Genomic DNA, 17,560 nt, shown 5'->3' with positions numbered 1-17,560 from the left:
CTGCTGACGGCGATGAATACGACGATGAGTAGCACCGTCCGACTTGGACGGAAGACGACCCGTGATGACGAATTTGAGCAGTCGCGCACAGCGCTTCCCAAAAACCTAATTCGTCCTCTCCCGGTGCAGGATCGCAAAGACGAACGGTTCCGGAGACCTGCTCTCCCACGCGCCGATGCACGCCGGCGTTTGGGATGGAGTAGACTACTATGGCGGCGCAAGTTGTGAGATGAGGCAAAACCCTAGGTGTTTTTCGGTGTGTCTCTGGCCGCAGCCGGTAGCTGTATATATATTAGGACCAGAGGCGGTATTGTGTCGCGACCACAATCCCAAACCGACTCGGTTTCTAATTCGTATACTTACCGGACAAGAAATCAAAAACTTGTCTGCCAAGACATAAAAATAAAACGGCAAAAGGAAGCTGCGCTCCTGCAAGGAGATGGACCAGATTTCGGCGGACCACTCACGCGCATGTACGCCCCGCCCCGCCCCGGTGAGGCGAGCGAGCGCGCGCGTGGTTTTCCCTTTCTCTTCTCACACACCACTTAGAGTGGTGGAGAGAACCCACTATATAAAGAGGTCCAACTCTTCTTCAACTTCCAAGGTGGGACTAAACTTAGCACCACCACTTGCCATTTTACACATGAGCTTTGAGATTTCAGAAATTGCTATGGGCCTAGCCCATTAATTCTAACAAAACCTACATATAGTATCTCTCAACACAGATGCAGGCACTGGAAGAAACAACCACATACACCACTATCTCTCAAGACCCTAACACCCAGCTGAGAGGCATAGAATCCGGCGCTATTCATGGTCGAGCAAGCACATGGCCCACATTATAACCAAGTTATCTAATACTCTTAAGACAATTATTTTGGGACGGACTGAGTAGTTCTTCATGCAATGCATGTGAAAAGCGTATTGCAAGGGAATTGAAGTAAATCCTTGGAGAAACAACAAGGACGAAAGGAATACATAGCAATAATAGTAAGCACATCCCAAGGCTGCTATGATAATCCCATTACATGTTGGACAGAACTAATTATCCATGTGTCCACTTCACACACAGTGTGCTCAGGACATTAGAGCAAAATGACGCATCTATTTTTCCAAATCAATGACCTGGTCACATACATCTATTTCTGTACTCAACAGGGTGGTTCCATGCTAGTATAGCTCACCCTGGTTTCTCTAGCACCACTCCTTCAGTGAAGATGTTGATCCTGTTTGTGAAGGTTTCCAACATCTCCGTGCAATGGCACTATGGCAGTATTCAGTACAGTTTATATAAGAAACATGTAGCAAAAGTTTGTGAAAATCAAAACTAAAGACAGTAATTGTGGTAATCAATTAGTACTCTTTTGAGCTGAAACCAACCCAGCGCATAGCAGATTAATTCATGCTCACAACAAAAACTACACGACATACTGAAACTGCAGTTCAACAAAGCAGAAAGACCATTACCACCAGTTGGGCACTAGAGTACTACTGGCTTAGATAGCCCTGCTCACAATTGACTAGCTAGATATCTAATTCCACCTGTTATGCGTCCAGCAACGTCCCACCTAAAACTTGACTTGGCACAAACAAGCATTTCACAGCTCAAATAGCTTCCCAGGTCTGACGACAACATAAGGTCTAGCTAGGCACCAGAAGACTCTTGTACAAGAGCTACTGCTAATTAACTTAAAGAGATCACTTCTGCTTCGGAGTAGTACTGGAGGTCAAAAGGGTTAGCAAACCCAAAATCAGAAGCTATCTTGTGGCAGTAAGGAGGACCTGACACCTCCTCGAATGGGCTTCTGAAGAGCTCTAGCTTGCAAGCTTTGCTGCTCCATTTTGCATTGGCCAGAGGCTTCAGCTTGGCATTGACATTGTCCCCCGAGGAGAAATACTCACTGGCCACCACAACCACCATCTGCTCCAGCACCCGACCTCTCTCCGCGATAAACTTGAGGAAAGTAAGCTCCCTTCTCGACCCTCGGAACTCGTAGAAGAACAACTTCTTCATGCTCCGCAGGACGCATTCGATGGGGCCGCCCTCCTGCCAGAACTTGAGATTGACCTTGCCGATGGACTCCTCAAGTATGCGGGGGGACTGCAGATGAAATCGATCAGCCGAATACGGCATACATGGTTCAGGGATCTTTGCCACGAGGACATATCATGCAGCAGTAGCAATAGCAGCAGCAGGCCAGCAACTTATAATTAATCTGATTCACAGTTCTGACCATGCTAGACATATTGTCAGTTCAGACCATGCTAGACATATAGGAGTAATAAGTTCTGACCTTGCTAGATAACACAGCCACCAATAATGTAAAATTGCCACCAATACTGCAAAATTACAATTTTACCTGGACATGGAGAGTCTCCAGGTTGGGGAAACAGCGGAGAAAGCCGGGCACTTTCTTCACAGCATTGCGGGCACCGAACTGCACCTCCATGGCCAAAATCTGGACACTAGGGACAATGTTCTCCTTGCTCCCAGCCTGCAATGCACCAAGGACAGATAAAATAATTCAGATCATAGATTAGCATTATTAACTGACACGGCTCTGTACCACTTGCAAATTGATACAGCTCTGTACCACGACGACCAGCTCTTGCTCTCCAGGCTGAAGGTATCCCAGCACACGCAGGTTAGGTGCATGGCCAATCTTGATTCTGAAAGAGCGGTTCGCCATGGCCCGGCTATTGACCGCGGAAACAGTTTCCCACTGGAAGAGCCTCTCCAGGCGAGGGGCATCCACCACGTCGATGTCCTCCATGAAAGAAAAGCCCAGCTGGACGCAGCGCAGGCTGTGGCTGACGAGGCGGACGCGCACTCCGGTCTGGCTCCCCATTATGCCGAGGAACTCCAGGACGGGGCTTCTTTCAAGCATGAAGGCGAGGTCACGGTCCTCCATGACATTCCAGCAGAGGCCGAGCTCACGGAGGTTGGGGAAGCTGACACCGCGCGGCACGGCGGCGGTGTCCGGGAGCCTCCAGATGCCGAGGTAAAGGCGGGTGAGGGAGGCGCAGCTGAAGATCGTGGCGGGGAGGCGCAGGTCTATCGGCCAAGGGCGGTTGACAAAGACGAGTTCTTGGACCCCCTTGGCGACGAGGATGTCGATCCAGCGCGCCATTTCACCTCGGTGCTTGTCCATGGTGCTGCAGATGAGGTGGACGCAGCGGAAAGGGCCCGGGTGCGCCGCGAGGGCGCCGGACACCGCGGCGGTGACCGCGCAGGGAGAGGGAGACGCGTCGCCGTCCGGAAAGAGATTGATGTCGAAAAGAGCCAGGGGCGCCGAGCGCCAGAGCGGGGGCCAGCGCGAGGAGAGGGCGGCGGTGCGCGCGGCGTCCTTGGCGGAGAGGCGAGAGATGATGTCGCGGAGGAGCACATCGGGGAGGCGGCTGATGCGGTCGACGCCGTCGGGGACCCACGACGCGCCGGCGAGCGAGAGGGAGGCGGTGAGGGAGACGGGCGGCTCCGGCAGGTAGTCGTACACGAAGCAGAGCATCGCGTTTATGCCGAGGGAGATCGTCGCAGGGTCGTGGCCGTCGCGCTCCATGGTGGCGAGTATATCGCTCATGGAGGTGCCGATGGTAAACTGAGGGTCGCCCATGGCCGCCGGTGGAGGGGGAGGCGGCCGACGGCGAGGGATTTGGTTTGGGGGAGGGAGGGGTGGGGAATGGAGGCGCTGTTTTCTGGAGTGTGTCCGTGCCTCCGTGGTAGGCTGCTTCTGTAGAAGCGCTCGCTCTTATGGGCCGGCCCATGAACGCGTCGCCGCTTGAAGAATCTCCACATTGGCCTTGTTTCCACATCGGCCAATCGTACATCGGCCTAAAAAAACTATTATTCGACCGAAAAATAAAACTAACTATTTTTTTAATAAAAATCTCCACATGTTAAAAAGATAGTGTTCATGCATCAAAACATTTATTTTCCAGAGAATAGAGCAAAACAGAATAAAAACAAAGCAGAAAAAGGAAGGGAAAAACAAAATAAAAACATGAGTAAATAAATTATCGTGGGAAGAAACTACTATAGTTTCGGGTCAAAACAATAGGAGTAAATAAGCAGAAAAAATATAAATGGAATAAGAAAATAAATATACAAAAAATAGAAAACGAAAAACTAACCTTGTAAGTTTCTCGTGAGGCGAATAAGCCATTTAAATTCCTCCATCATTGGCCCATAGATAGAGATATCATTTGCATGGTTGTTCAGCTTGGCGGCCACAACTTGGCTATCCGTCTCCAGAATAAGCTTTTGTGTGGCAATTTCCATCTCTAGTTGGATAACGCATCGACACACCTAGAGTTCTGCGAGCTCAGTGTCATCAATGGAGGGAAAAAAGACAAGCTCCCGTAAGAAACTCGCCCTAATGGCCCCTAAGGATGGTATCGCCCACACCCCTTTCCTTGTTCTTTGTCAGCGCTCCATATTGGGTGATTTGGCCGAGTCCGAAGGTACCTCTCCTTGCCCACACCTCCTTTCAATCCTATAATAGCGCCAAGATTTCCACCCAAAACACATCCATATGGGTAGATATTTTGGGTACACGTAAAAAAATATTGGGTGAGCATTGATATTGGGTGAGGATGGAGCAGGAAGCACCCTGTACCAATCACCATTAGAGCATCAAAACATGTTCTCTGCGTCTCCACGAGGAAGCAAATTGTATCGTTGTCCTTTTCGCGAACTGGGCCTTGGGCCGATGGTTAAGTGATTGTGGGTCGCAGTAGGCCGGACCAATTTTGCTGTTTGGCTCTAGTTTTAGCCTTAGACAGAAGGCTCTAGTGATTCTAAAAGAAAAAGAAAAGACAAAAGCCTCTAGTGATTCTAAAAAAAAGACAAAAGACTCTAGTTCATTTTGGTGCTGAGCATAGAGATGTTCTGTTAATAGTTCTAGCTTGCTGTTTTCTGGTTGATCTGGTTTTGTTGGCACTTTGGCCAGGGGATTGTGCCATGTTGGTTGTGATATATTCATTTCCATTCAGTTTGTTTTCTAAGCTCTTTTTGAGGGGGGGGGGGGAATAGTTGCTCCCTCCAATCCAAAAAAAGGGTCATGGTTTTAGTTTAAATTTGAACTAAAATCACAACACTTATTTTGGATCGGAGGTAGTATTTCTTTTATGAAACCGTTGCTCTATTATGACAAGTACAAGGAACCAGGTTCCCCTTTGGAAACATATGAAAGAAAGGTTGGGGTGGGGAGCGTACTGGTTCAATTAATTAAATAAAAAATCCTAAGGATTTGAAGCAGCACAAAGGTTGTGGAGGAGCAACTCCACCTTGCTGCTACAATGTGTACATCACAAGTGTTGAAGGAACAGCTTCAACGTGCTGCGCTAGATATCACTCTAGAGGCGAATGTAGGCTGATAGGGCAGCAAGAGTTCAATCCAGAACTCCTAGGGCACAAGATCTACTCCAAGATCTTAGATAAGAACAACAAGTTCTATTATAGGTAGGGGTACATAGTCTGAGTACAAAGTAGAGGTGAGGACCTCTATTTATAGGGCTTTGGGAAGCCTTCACATACTTCTACTTATAGCTGGAATACTCTAGAAAACATTATGTAAGTTTCACCATTCTACTCATAGCTACTCACAACTAGAAGACTCTAGAAAACAGTAGGTAGGATAGAAAAGAAATGGAAAGAAATACTACACTAGAGTGGAAGCATCTAGAAGTAGCCAAACAGATCTGGCATGTGTTTTCTTTCTTCTCATCTAGTGTTCCTCATCATTCTCCCCTGGTTGTTTGGAACTCGCCCTCGAGTTATCTTCATAGAGCGCTTCTTCTGGATGGTAGAGAGTCAAGTCCGCAACATTGAAAGTGTTGGAGATACCCATGTCACTTGGAAGATCTATCACATAAGCATTATCATTTATCTTCCTCACGATAGAGAAGGGTCCATACCTTCGCTGCCTAAGTTTCCCTTTAACACCTAAAGGCAGCCTCTCTTTTTGGAGGTAGACCATCACCTTATCACCGGCTTGGAATGATTTTGGCCTCCTTTTGCAATCAGCAAGTTGTTTATATTTCTGATTTTGTGCTTCCAAAGAACCGCGAATCTCTTCAAATAACTCGGTGTAATTATCAGCAAAGGACAATGCTGATTTTGAGTTTCCCCTTGATGGCAGCTTCACCAGGTCCACCACATGTGTTGGAACTTTAGTGTAGACAATGGAAAAAGGGCTCCTTCCTGTGGATCTATGCTTGGAGTTATTGTAGGAGAACTCTGCAAGAGATAAAGCCAAATCCCATTGCCCCTTTCTTTATCCACAAATGCAACGGATCAGGTTAACCAAAAACTTGTTCACCACTTCCGTCTGTCCATCTGTTTGTGGATGAGCAGTGCTAGAAAATTTCAATTCAGTGTTGAATTGCTTCCACAAAGTGAGCCAAAATGCAGCAAGAAACTTGCTATCACGATTTGAGATGATGGACCTTGGAACTCCATGAAGTCTTGCCACTTCTCGAAAGAATAGGTTTGCCACATGATGAGCATCCGTTGTCTTGCGGCATGGAATGAAATGAGCCATCTTAGAGAATATGTCCATGACCACAAACACATCATCACTCCCTCGTCTTGTTCTTGGCAAGCCCAAGACAAAGTCCATAGAGATGTCCTCCCATGGAGCGACAGGAACAGGCAAAGGCATGTATAACCCTGTGTTCTGGACTTGGCCTTTGTAGGTTTGACATATAGGGCATCACTGAACAAACTTTCCAGCATCTATCTTTAGTTGTGGCCAAAAGTAGCGAGCTTCCAGGCTAGCGACAGTATTGTCCCGTCCAACATGGCCACTAAGATCACTTGAATGGAGCTCTCTAACCAGCTTGTCACGTAGAGAACTTCTTGGAAGGCACAAACGATCATTTTTGAAGAGATATCCATCTTGCATCAAATAATCATCACCTAATGGTTGGCCCCTTGCGTGCTTTACCCAAACATGGCCAAAGTCTTCGTCACCCTCATACAACTCCTTTATTTTATCGATGCCCGGAACTTCAGCTTCAAAAGAAGTCAAGAGGCATGCACGACGACTCAAAGCATCGGCCACCCTGTTAGTTATTCCAGATTTATGCATGATGAGATAGTTAAACCTCTCCAGATATGCTGCCCACCTTGCTAGCATGTGGTCAACATGCTTTTGATTTCTAAAATGCTTCAAGGATTGATGGTCGCTATAAACAATGAACTCTTTAGGCAGCAAATAGACTTCCCAAGTTTTCAACGCTCTGAAAACAGCATATAATTCTTGCTGATAGGTATTCCATTTCTATCTAGCTTCACTTAACTTCTCACTAAAGAAAGCAATGGGCTTCCTTTCTTGAGATAGGACAACTCCAATGCCTACTCCACTTGCATCACACTCCAACTCAAAAGTCTTGTTGAAATCAGGTAGCACCAAGACAGGAGCTTGTGATAGCTTTTGTTTAATCTCATTGAAACTAGCTTCAGCTGCTTCTATCCATTGGAAATTTCCTTTCTTCAAACACACGGTAATTGGTGCCATGAGAGTGCTGAAATTCTTCACAAATCGTCTATAGAAAGTTGCAAGGCCATGAAAGCTTCTTACCTCATAAATGGTCTTCGGAGTTGGCCATTCTCGGATTGCTTCAACCTTAGAATCATCAACACGAATGCCGTCACATGTTATGACGAATCCTAGGAAAAGAAGTTGTGTTTGCAGGAAAACACATTTCTTCAAGTTGACGTAGAGCTCATTTTCCCTTAGTACTTCTAGCACCTTCCGAATGTGATCAAAGTGTTCATCCTCATCCTTGCTATAGATCAAGCTGTCATCGAAACATACCACAACAAAGTGGGATAAGAAGGGTCGAAGGACTTGATTCATTAAGTGCATAAAGGTACTCGGTGCATTTGAGAGTCCAAATGGCATGACTAGCCATTCAAACAACCCTTCCTTTGTCTTGAAGGCAGTTTTCCATTCATCCCCGGGTCTTATACGGATTTGATGATATCCACTTCTTAAATCTAGCTTTGTGAACACTCTTGCTCCACTAAGCTGATCCAACATATCATCCAGACGGGGAATAGGGAATCTATACCTTACGGTGATCTTGTTAACGGCTCTACTGTCCGTACACATGCGCCAAGATCCATCTTTCTTTGGCGCGAGTAGGGCTGGTACAACGCATGGGCTAATACTTTCTCGAATGTGCCCCTTTTATAGCAATTCCTCCACTTTCTCCTTCAATATATCATGCTCCTTTGGGCTCATTCGATAGTGTGGAAGATTAGGAAGACTTGCTCCTGGAATTAAGTCAATTCTATGTTGAATTCCTCTCATCGGTGGCAAGCCATGTGGCTCCCCAAGTATGTTCTGAAATTCTGCCAATAAACCACGTACTTTTGCTGGAATTTCAACAGTCAGGTGCTCTTCTCCCTTTACAACAAGTGCAGCACAAGTGTAGTATTTCTTTCCTTTTCTTTAGATGAAACTCCTTCATTGGTAGCAAGGGGGACACCCTTTCTTATCATCTCAACCAGCTGGTCAAATCTCCTATTAAGATCTTCACGCAGCTCTTTGATTTGTTGTTCAGCAGCATCCATCCTCTTCTCCAATTGCTCCATTGCTTGCTGCAACTTGCTCTCTAAGAGGACATCAAGAACGATTATGGGTTAACGAGGCTCTGATGCCACCTGAAGCAGCACAAAGGTTGTGGAGGAGCAACTCCACCTTGCTGCTACAATGTGTACATCACAAGTGTTGAAGGAACAACTTCAACGTGTTGCGCTAGATATCACTCTAGAGGCGAATGTAGGCTGATAGGGCAGCAAGAGTGCAATCCAGAACTCCTAGGGCACAAGATCTACTCCAAGATCTTAGATAAGAACAACAAGTTCTATTATAGGTAGGGCTACATAGTCTGGGTACAAAGTAGAGGTGAGGACCTCTATTTATAGGGCTTTGGGAAACCTTCACATACTTCTACTTATAGCTGGAATACTCTAGAAAACATTATGTAAGTTTCACCATTCTACTCATAGCTACTCACAACTAGAAGACTCTAGAAAACAGTAGGTAGGTGAAAGTGCAACTATCCGTGGGTGGTTTTGGTAATTTCTAACAACATATAGCTCATTGAGCTAATGCTATTCCAAGATAAATATTTCAGGAAAGCTCAATGATTGGCATGGCATGGATTAGAAAGTGGACCCTTCAAAATGCTAAGGACAAAGGATTGGCTCAAGCTCAAAGCACAAGAATCTACATTTTCTATTTTAGTGATCCAAGATCACATTGAGTCTATAGGAAAAGCCAATACTATTAAGAAGGGATGAGGTGTTGCTTAATGAGGATCTTGCTCAAAATGCTTAGTGATATGCTCCAAAACCCTCCACTACTTTCTCATATCCACATATGTCCTAAACCAAAAAGTCCAACTCGGCCCCACCAAAATTTCATATCCGGAGCCACCGAGTTCAGTTGTCATAGCCACTGCCAGAAACCCTAATCAATTCGGTCTCACCGATAGGGATCTCGGTCCCACCAAGATGGGGTTGTAATCTCTCTGTTTCCTTTTTGTAACGTTTCCGTCAAACTGAGATGAGCGATCGGTCCCACCGAGATTGCAATGCAAACTCTCTGTTTCCCTTTCGTAACGTTTCGATCCAACCGAGATGAGCGAATCGGTCCCACCGAGTTTGCCTGACCAACTCTCTGTTTGACTATTACCAAAATCGGTCTCACCGAGTTTGTGTAATCGGTCTCACCGAGATTACGTTATGCCCTAACCCTAATGACATCAGTCCCACCGAGTTGATCCAGTCGGTCCCACCGAGAATCCTAACGTTCACATTTTGAACTAAATCGTTCCGACCGAGTTTCATGATTCGGTCCCACCGAGTTTGGTGAATTGTGTGTAACGGTTAGATTTTGTGTGGAGGCTATATATACCCCTCCACCCACTCTTCATTCGTGGAGAGAGCCATCAGAACATGCCTCCACTTCCAATACATATTTTCTGAGAGAGAACCACCTACACTTGTGTTGAGGTCAAGATATTCCATTCCAACCACATGAATCTTGACCTCTAGCCTTCCCCAAGTTGCTTTCCCCTCAAATCTTCTTTCCACCAAATCCAAATCCTGTGAGAGAGAGTTGAGTGTTGGGGAGACTATAATTTGAAGCACAAGAGCAAGGAGTTCATCATCAACACACCATTTGTTACTTCTTGGAGAGTCGTGTCTCCTAGATTGGCTAGGTGTTACTTGGGAGCCTCCGTCAAGATTGTGGAGTTGAACCAAGGAGTTTGTAAGGGCAAGGAGATCGCCTACTTCGTGAAGATCTACCCGAGTGAGGAAAGTCCTTCGTTGGCGACGGCCATGGTGGGATAGACAAGGTTGCTTCTTCGTGGACCCTTCGTGGGTGGAGCCCTCCGTGGACTCGTGCAACCGTTACCCTTCGTGGGTTGAAGTCTCCATCAATGTGGATGTACGATAGCACCACCTATCGGAACCACGGATAAAAAATCTCCGTGTCAACATTGCGTTTGCTCCTTCAAACTCATCCCTTTACCTTCATATGCAATTGTTTTACATTCCGCTGCTATACTCTTAGAATTGCATGTGTAGGTTGATTGCTTGACTTGTGCTAAGTTGCTAAAATCTGCCAAGAACTAAAATTGGGAAAAAGCTAGATTTTTATTTGGTCAAGTAGTCGAATCACCCCCCTCTAGACATACTTCCGATCCTACAAGTGGTATCAGAGCTTTGGTCTCCATTTGCTTTGATTTCCATTGCTTTTGGTGGTCATAGCCTTGGTTTCACAACCTAGGAGAGTATGGCGTCTAGCGAGGGAAATTACCACCGTAGAGGTCCTTATTTTGATGGTACTAATTTTGCTAGTTGGAAGCATAAGATGAAAATGCATATTCTTGGACATAACCCCGCCGTTTGGGCTATTGTGTGTATTGGCTTGCAAGGTGAATTCTTTGATGGGAGAGAACCGAACCGTGAAGCTACCGCGGAAGAGTTGAAGATGCTACAATACAATGCTCAACCTTGTGATATTCTCTTCAACGGATTGTGCCCCGAAGAATTCAACAAAATTAGCCGTCTTGAGAATGCAAAGGAAATTTGGGATACTTTGATTGATATGCACGAAGGTACCGACTCCGTCAAGGAATCCAATTTGGATGTGCTTCAAAGTCAACTTGACAAGTTCAAAATGAAGGATGGTGAAGGTGTCGCTGAAATGTACTATAGGCTTGCTCTCATCACAAATGAGATTGCCGGCTTAGGAAGTGAAGAGATGACCGATAGATTCATCATCGAGAAGATCCTAAGAGCCTTGGATGGAAAATATGATACCGTGTGCACATTGATCCAAATGATGCCCAATTACAAAGATCTCAAGCCAACGGAAGTCATTGGAAGAATTGTTGCTCATGAGATGTCACTCAAGGATAAGGAAGAGCTTCACAACAAGTCAAGTGGTGCTTACAAAGCCTCGTGTGATGCTCCACATCATCAAGTGAGAAGAAAACCTTTAATGAAGAATTGAGCTTAATGGTGAAGAACTTCAACAAGTTCTACAAGAGTAGAAGCAAAGAAAGAAGCTCCAAGTCAAGGTCCTACAATGACAAAAGATCTTCTAGTCGTGAGCGAAATTGTTACAATTGTGGAAGACCCGGACACTACTCCAATGAGTGTACGTCCCCCTACAAAAGAAGAGAAGATTCTCCCAAAAGAAGAAGTAGAAGAGAAGAATCACCACCAAGAGAAAGGAGGAGTAGAGATGATCGTTATGAACGAAGACCCTCTCGGAGAAGCAAGGATTCGGAAAGAAAGGAAAAGTCATCAAGGAGCTACACAAAAAGAAGACATCAAGCTCATGTTGGTGAATGGGTATCCGGCTCCGACTCCGACAATCACTCCGAAAGAAGTTATCACTCCGACTCCGAATATACTCAAGATGAAGGTGTTGCCGGTCTAGCACTTGTGTCAACCAACTCCTATGACATATTTGACTCACCAAATGAAGGAATTGGAAGATGCTTCATGGCCAAAGGTCCAAAGCTAACACATCCCGAGTATGTTGATTTCAATAGTGATGAAGATGATTTGCTAGGTGATGATGATTTACTTGTTGACAACTCTAGTGATGAAAACTATGATGAAACGTCAATTAATCATGCTAATCAAGATAAAACGAATGATGATGATGAGAAGGAGATTGAGCGTCTAACTCAAGAACTAAACACTCTTAAGTTAGCCCATGAAACTACCTTGGAAAATCATCGTGAACTTTTAAAGACTCATGATAAGCTACGCTTTGAAAAGCTCAACCTTGAGCAAGAGCATGAGTTTTTAAAGGCAATCAATGATGATCTTCGCAAGAAAAGTTATTCTTACATTGCCAAGCATTTACTCTTGTCTACTTACATGCCACAAGTTAAATCTAGCAACAAGAACAAGAAAGATTCTTCATCTAGTAGTAACAACAATCATGCTAAATCCAATGTTGATGCTTCTAGTAGTTCTCTTGATTCCACTAATGATTCTCTTAGCCAAGTTACACTTGAGCAAGAAAATAGCTTATTGAAGGTAATCATAGAGAAAGGTGTTTACAAGAGTCTTGCCGGAAGTAAGCAATTTGAGGAAATTGTGCGCAAGCAAGGAAGACACCGGAAGAATCAAGGTGTTGGTTTTGAACGAAAGTTCAATGCCAATGGAGTTGAGTGGGAAGAAGATCAATACCCCAAGACGAAGTTTGTTCCTCAACAAGAGAAGTATGATCCCACTTCTTTCAAAGGAACACAAGCTCAAGATGATCTTCCACCACAAGACCACAAGCAAAAAGGGAAGGACAAGCTTCAAGAGGAAATTGATGCATTTGAAGGAGCACCTAAGGCCTTGGTCAAATGGGTTGCCAAGACGACATCAAGTTCTACTTCATCAAGCACAATTACGATTCTAAGGATTCCCATCAAGATGATGTGGATCCCGAAGAAGAAGAACTAGAGAGTTCTTGAGGGTGACTCCGCCAACATACTTCACTCTTATCATTTTGGCGAGGACAAGTGCAAATAACTTTCATATCTTGCACTAGTTCAAGGAGTCACAAATCCTCTTGTTGGTAAGACAAGGGACAAGGTAACCTAATGCTTTCATGGACATCATCTTGTGTATGCATCACTCTATGTCTATGGATATCCTTGTTTGTTCCTTGTGGGACTAACCCGTGTAGGTATTGAAAGTCCAACCCACTCCAATGGATTGCTCTGAATGATCTACATCAACATTGAGCATCTACATCTTCAACACATACATGAAGTCATCATCGACAAAACCCAAGGTTAGTTCATCCCCTTTAGGGGGGATATCACATCTAGGGGGAGCTTTACTCAAATCAATGAGCTGAAGCAACTCTAATGGTGTGAACACAACAATGCTTTATGTAAAAGTGGTAACCCCACTTGTGCTTAAACGATGAGTATGACCTATGATCAAGTGTTCTCATTTGACTCCTAAGTCAATATACGACCTAGTCATCGCCAATTGCTTGATAGATGCTAGAATGTTTGTGCATGCTTTGTCACATATTTCATTTGCCATTTTATTGTGTGAGCATGTTGGTTGCATATTTTACTCATTCGAGGACATCCATTTGTTGCTTTGATTGTTTGGCTTTTTCTCTTTTTGCCAAATGGATGTACAAGAATGCCTAAGAACACCCTCTAGCTATCTATGCTTTTCTCGTCTCAAACTCTACTCATGCTACATCACAAAGTTTGATCAAGTCAGATTCGAACCACTCTGTGTGAGGGGCACTTGGAGATCCCGATTCGTCATAGACTTAAACCTCCAAAACATCTTTATGCATCTCGGTCAGGCCGATTCATCCTTTTCGGTCCTACCAAGTCACCAAGTTGATCTAGGGTTTTCAATCTCGGTGCAACCGATTAGAACTTTTCGGTCACACCGAGTTGCAGTAACTGCTTGCAGTTTTGCATCTCGGTGCCACTGAGTCGTTCCACTCGGTCACACCGACAGGGTCAGGTTATATATACCGCCGGGTCAAATTTTGGAAATTTCTCCGAACACCTTCGCCCGCGCGTAACCTACTCTGCCTCCTCTGGTCTCCGGATCGTCCTCTCGTCGCCAACGACCTCTCGCCGCTGGTCTCCGCCGCCGTCAACGGAAATCTCCACCGCCGTTGCCGCCGTAGCAAGTTCGTTGCCGCACTAGGGTATAAACTTGAACTTTGTGCTAATCCTTAACTCCGATTCTTAGCACATTGCTTTGCCATGATTCTTGCCATGATCGAAATCATCCTGTCCAGCGAAAACGTCCTGTAGATTAGTTTTGATTTGAAAATTTAGGGTTAGGTCTCCGCCGAATTCATCTCGGACCGACCGAGTTGTAGAAATCGGTCTCATCGATTTTGGCTTAGGCCAGAGCACACGCATTTTCGGTCCGACCAAAAATTGCAAATCGGTGTGACCGAGTTTGATTCTATGTGAAACCCTAGCAGTCTCGGTACCACCAAACTGTGACTCGGTCTGACCAAGTTCACTAGTTCAGGTTCCAAAAGCTGCTTCGGTATCACCGAGTTTACAAATCGGTAAATCCGAAATGCTTTCTGTGAAGAACTAAAACTAAGTTTTTAAGTCATCCATTTTGCAAAAAACTCCTGTACTTTGTGATGCTCATCTACTCTACCTCATCTATAACCTATTCACATGGTCTGCTGACAGTTTACCTGCAAGATGTCTGACCAAAGTGACAGCCAGAACAAGTCAGAGGAACAGGTTCAGTTAAGTGAGGGCACTAGTCCCTCTAGCAGCTATAATGAAGGCAGCAGGAGCACTCCAAGCAATCTGCCAAAGGCTGCTACCAGGACAAGGAAGAAGATGACTTCTGACTCTGAAGATGAAGATTATGTGGCTGTTGAAGATGAAGCCACTTCAAAGAAGAAAGTGCTTAAGAAAGAGTATGGCTCAGCTGCTGCAACTAAGCCAGGTCTGAAAACAAAGATGCCAGCAAGAAGACAACCCATGTCTAAGCCAAGAAAAGTTGCCACAGGAGAAACAATGGAGTTCACTCTTGAACCCAAGGAAACTGGAGATGGCAAGAAGAGAAAAGAAAGGGTCAAGAAGACCATTGCCAGAGTTATTGGGAAGCCATCAATGATGAGAGATTCTGAAGAAGAGGAAGAGGAAGCTGCACCAGCACCCAAAGCTCAAAAGCTCATGGGAGATGCAATCAGATCAGGGGCTGCTCCATCAAAGCCCAAAACTGCTCCCAAGGCTACTGCTCCAGCTCCAAAGCTAAAACCCAAGAGGAGCACTAGGAACATACCTGCTGAAGAGAAGAACAAGGCCCCAGTGCCTCAAGCTGCTGAAGAAGAGGAAGATGATTCTGTTGTTTTGAGAAAGCAGAAGCCCAAGATCCCAGTTGCAAAGAACATGAAAATCAGGAAGGATTCAGGATTGAGACTATGGAGAGAGTCTGATCCATATGCTACCAGGAGAAGGACTGCTGTGGACTACAGATTTCACACTAAGGAACATCAGGACTTCTATGAGACAATTCTGCTTGACAAGAAGCCCATAGTGTGTGACATGAGATGGGTTGACTGGGAGTTCATCAAGGAGAATGAGGATCACTTCCCTGGCGTGCTTGACAGCTTCAAGGCATGTGGAGTTGATAAGTTTGTGGCTCAGAAGTTCACCAAGTGGAATGATGAGCTCATTATGCAATTCTACTCCACTGCCCACTTCTATCCAGATGGAAGGATAGTATGGATGTCTGAGGGTACTAGGTACCAGTCTACAGTTGAAGAATGGGCTCAATTGATCAATGCTCCTGAAGAACATGAGGATGACTTGGATATCTATGCAAAGAAGAAGAAAGACCACAACTCTATGGCCAACATGTACAAAGAGATCCCAGATGCTGCTTTGGATACACATAAGTTTGGATCCGTACACTATTTGTTGTCTGGTCTGCCAACAATCAACTGGATCTTAAGTCACACACTGCTACCCAAGTCAGGTGATCACAAGATGATCGTCAGAGGACATGCTATCAACTTGCTGCACATATTTGATGTCCCACAGAAGTTCAAGGTTATGAGCCTGATTGTGGAAACAATCAAGAGGACTGCAGCTGATCAGAAGAGAAGTTGTGGATATGCCCCACACATCCAGGAGCTCATCAACTCAAAGATGGGCAAAGGCAAGTACATCTTGGACAAGGAGCACCTGCCCATCTATCCTGAATTTGAGGACAACACAGTTGTCATGACTGAGAATGAACCATCATTTGTGCAAGCACAAGAGAAGAAAGCCAAAGCTAAAGCTGAGAAAGCTGCAAAGATGCCAACTATGGAAGAGGCATCTCAGGTAATCTTGAAGAGCAAGCAAGACCAGCTTGGATACCTGATCCAATCCACCCTGAGGATTGAGTAGGGCTTGGCCACCCTGACCAAGAACCAGGAGAGCTTGGAAAGGATTATTGAGACAAAATTCTATGACCTTGATGTCAAGGTAACTGAAATCCAAACTGCAGTTGAGCAACTTCAGGAGGAAGCAGAGGAGAGGAAGGGCAAGTCTACCACAGATGCTTTTGCCAGAGTGCCCAGAGGACAGAGGTCTGCTGCAGTGCCAGTGACTGACACCAGAGCTACAGCATCAACACCAGCAGCTATAGCTCCAGCTCCACCTCCAGCAGCTACTCCACTAGCTCCAGCTACTCATCAGAAGCTTTCGTTCTTGGAGTTCTTTCTACACCTCCCGGAGATCAAGCCTGAGAGTCGTTTAGCACTATGCATTTTCAAACTTTTTGGTAACTTGTTGCCAAAGGGGGAGAAAAATGTATAGATCATAGGCTTCGAGAGAGAGTGTTGCTTTTTATCTCTCTATGCACTTATTTGGTTTGGTTTGAAACTTTATTGCGTGCTTGTGTGATACTACTTTGTGTCCTTGTGAGATACTCGTTTGATCATGTGTTTGATCATATGCTACCCTTAATGCTTGTTGGATAATGCTATCTTTCATATCCTATTATGATCATTCACTTTGCTTGGTGATGAGTGCATATTTTTAATTTCTATCATTTTGAGCGCTCCACCAAGATGTATGTGACATGGAAGAGTAACCCATGATCCTAATCGATTGTGCATTTGCATTCAAAAGCAAATCTTAAGTAATGCACAAATTTAGGGGGAGCTCTTTCTTATCACATACTTCTCAAAGCGACAATGTTTTCTCAATCTTATTATCATTTGTCGAAGCTTTGATCTATATGCTGTCATCAATTACCAAAAAGGGGGAGATTGAAAGTGCAACTATCCCTGGGTGGTTTTGGTAATTCCTAACAACATATAGTTCATTGAGCTAATGCTATTCCAAGATAAATATTTCAGGAAAGCTCAATGATTGGCATGGCATGGATTAGAAAGTGGACCCTTCAAAATGCTAAGGACAAAGGATTGGCTCAAGCTCAAAGCACAAGACTCTACATTTTCTATTTTAGTGATCCAAGATCACATTGAGTCTATAGGAAAAGCCAATACTATTAAGA

The 17,560-nt window shown here is 44.9% G+C and overlaps 1 protein-coding gene across 2 annotated transcripts; it reads right to left on the bottom strand.

The window, feature by feature from the left end:
- Positions 1–1,340: 1,340 nt before the first annotated feature.
- LOC109732847 (F-box/FBD/LRR-repeat protein At1g13570) lies at positions 1,341–3,696 on the bottom strand. 2 transcript variants are annotated; one of them, XM_040404721.3, is made up of 3 exons: positions 2,568–3,696; positions 2,361–2,495; positions 1,341–2,101 (listed from the first exon to the last, which is right to left on the bottom strand). In XM_040404721.3, the coding sequence occupies exons 1-3, from the start codon at positions 3,609–3,611 to the stop codon at positions 1,685–1,687; spliced, it is 1,596 nt and encodes a 531-aa protein (XP_040260655.1). In that variant the 5' UTR covers positions 3,612–3,696; the 3' UTR covers positions 1,341–1,684. The 2 variants fall into 2 exon arrangements, with proteins under 2 accessions (XP_040260655.1, XP_020147639.1); XM_020292050.4 differs by having other exon boundaries at positions 2,595–3,689.
- Positions 3,697–17,560: the final 13,864 nt, after the last annotated feature.

The sequence above is a fragment of the Aegilops tauschii genome, chromosome 3 (assembly GCF_002575655.3).
Source record: "Aegilops tauschii subsp. strangulata cultivar AL8/78 chromosome 3, Aet v6.0, whole genome shotgun sequence".
Lineage (NCBI taxonomy): Eukaryota > Viridiplantae > Streptophyta > Magnoliopsida > Poales > Poaceae > Aegilops > Aegilops tauschii.
The sequence above is the reverse complement of the archived record's forward strand: the minus strand, read 5'-3'. Positions and strand labels throughout refer to the sequence as shown.

Excerpts from the sequence above, each read along its gene's own strand:
- LOC109732847 (XM_040404721.3), bottom strand. The coding sequence starts at position 3,611 with ATGGGCGACCCTCAGTTTACCATCGGCACCTCCATGAGCGATATACTC. Across the intron at positions 2,496-2,567 it reads GCTGTATCAATTTGCAAGTG|GCTGGGAGCAAGGAGAACAT; the intron begins GTACAGAGCCGT and ends GGTGCATTGCAG. Across the intron at positions 2,102-2,360 it reads TGGAGACTCTCCATGTCCAG|TCCCCCCGCATACTTGAGGA; the intron begins GTAAAATTGTAA and ends TTTCATCTGCAG.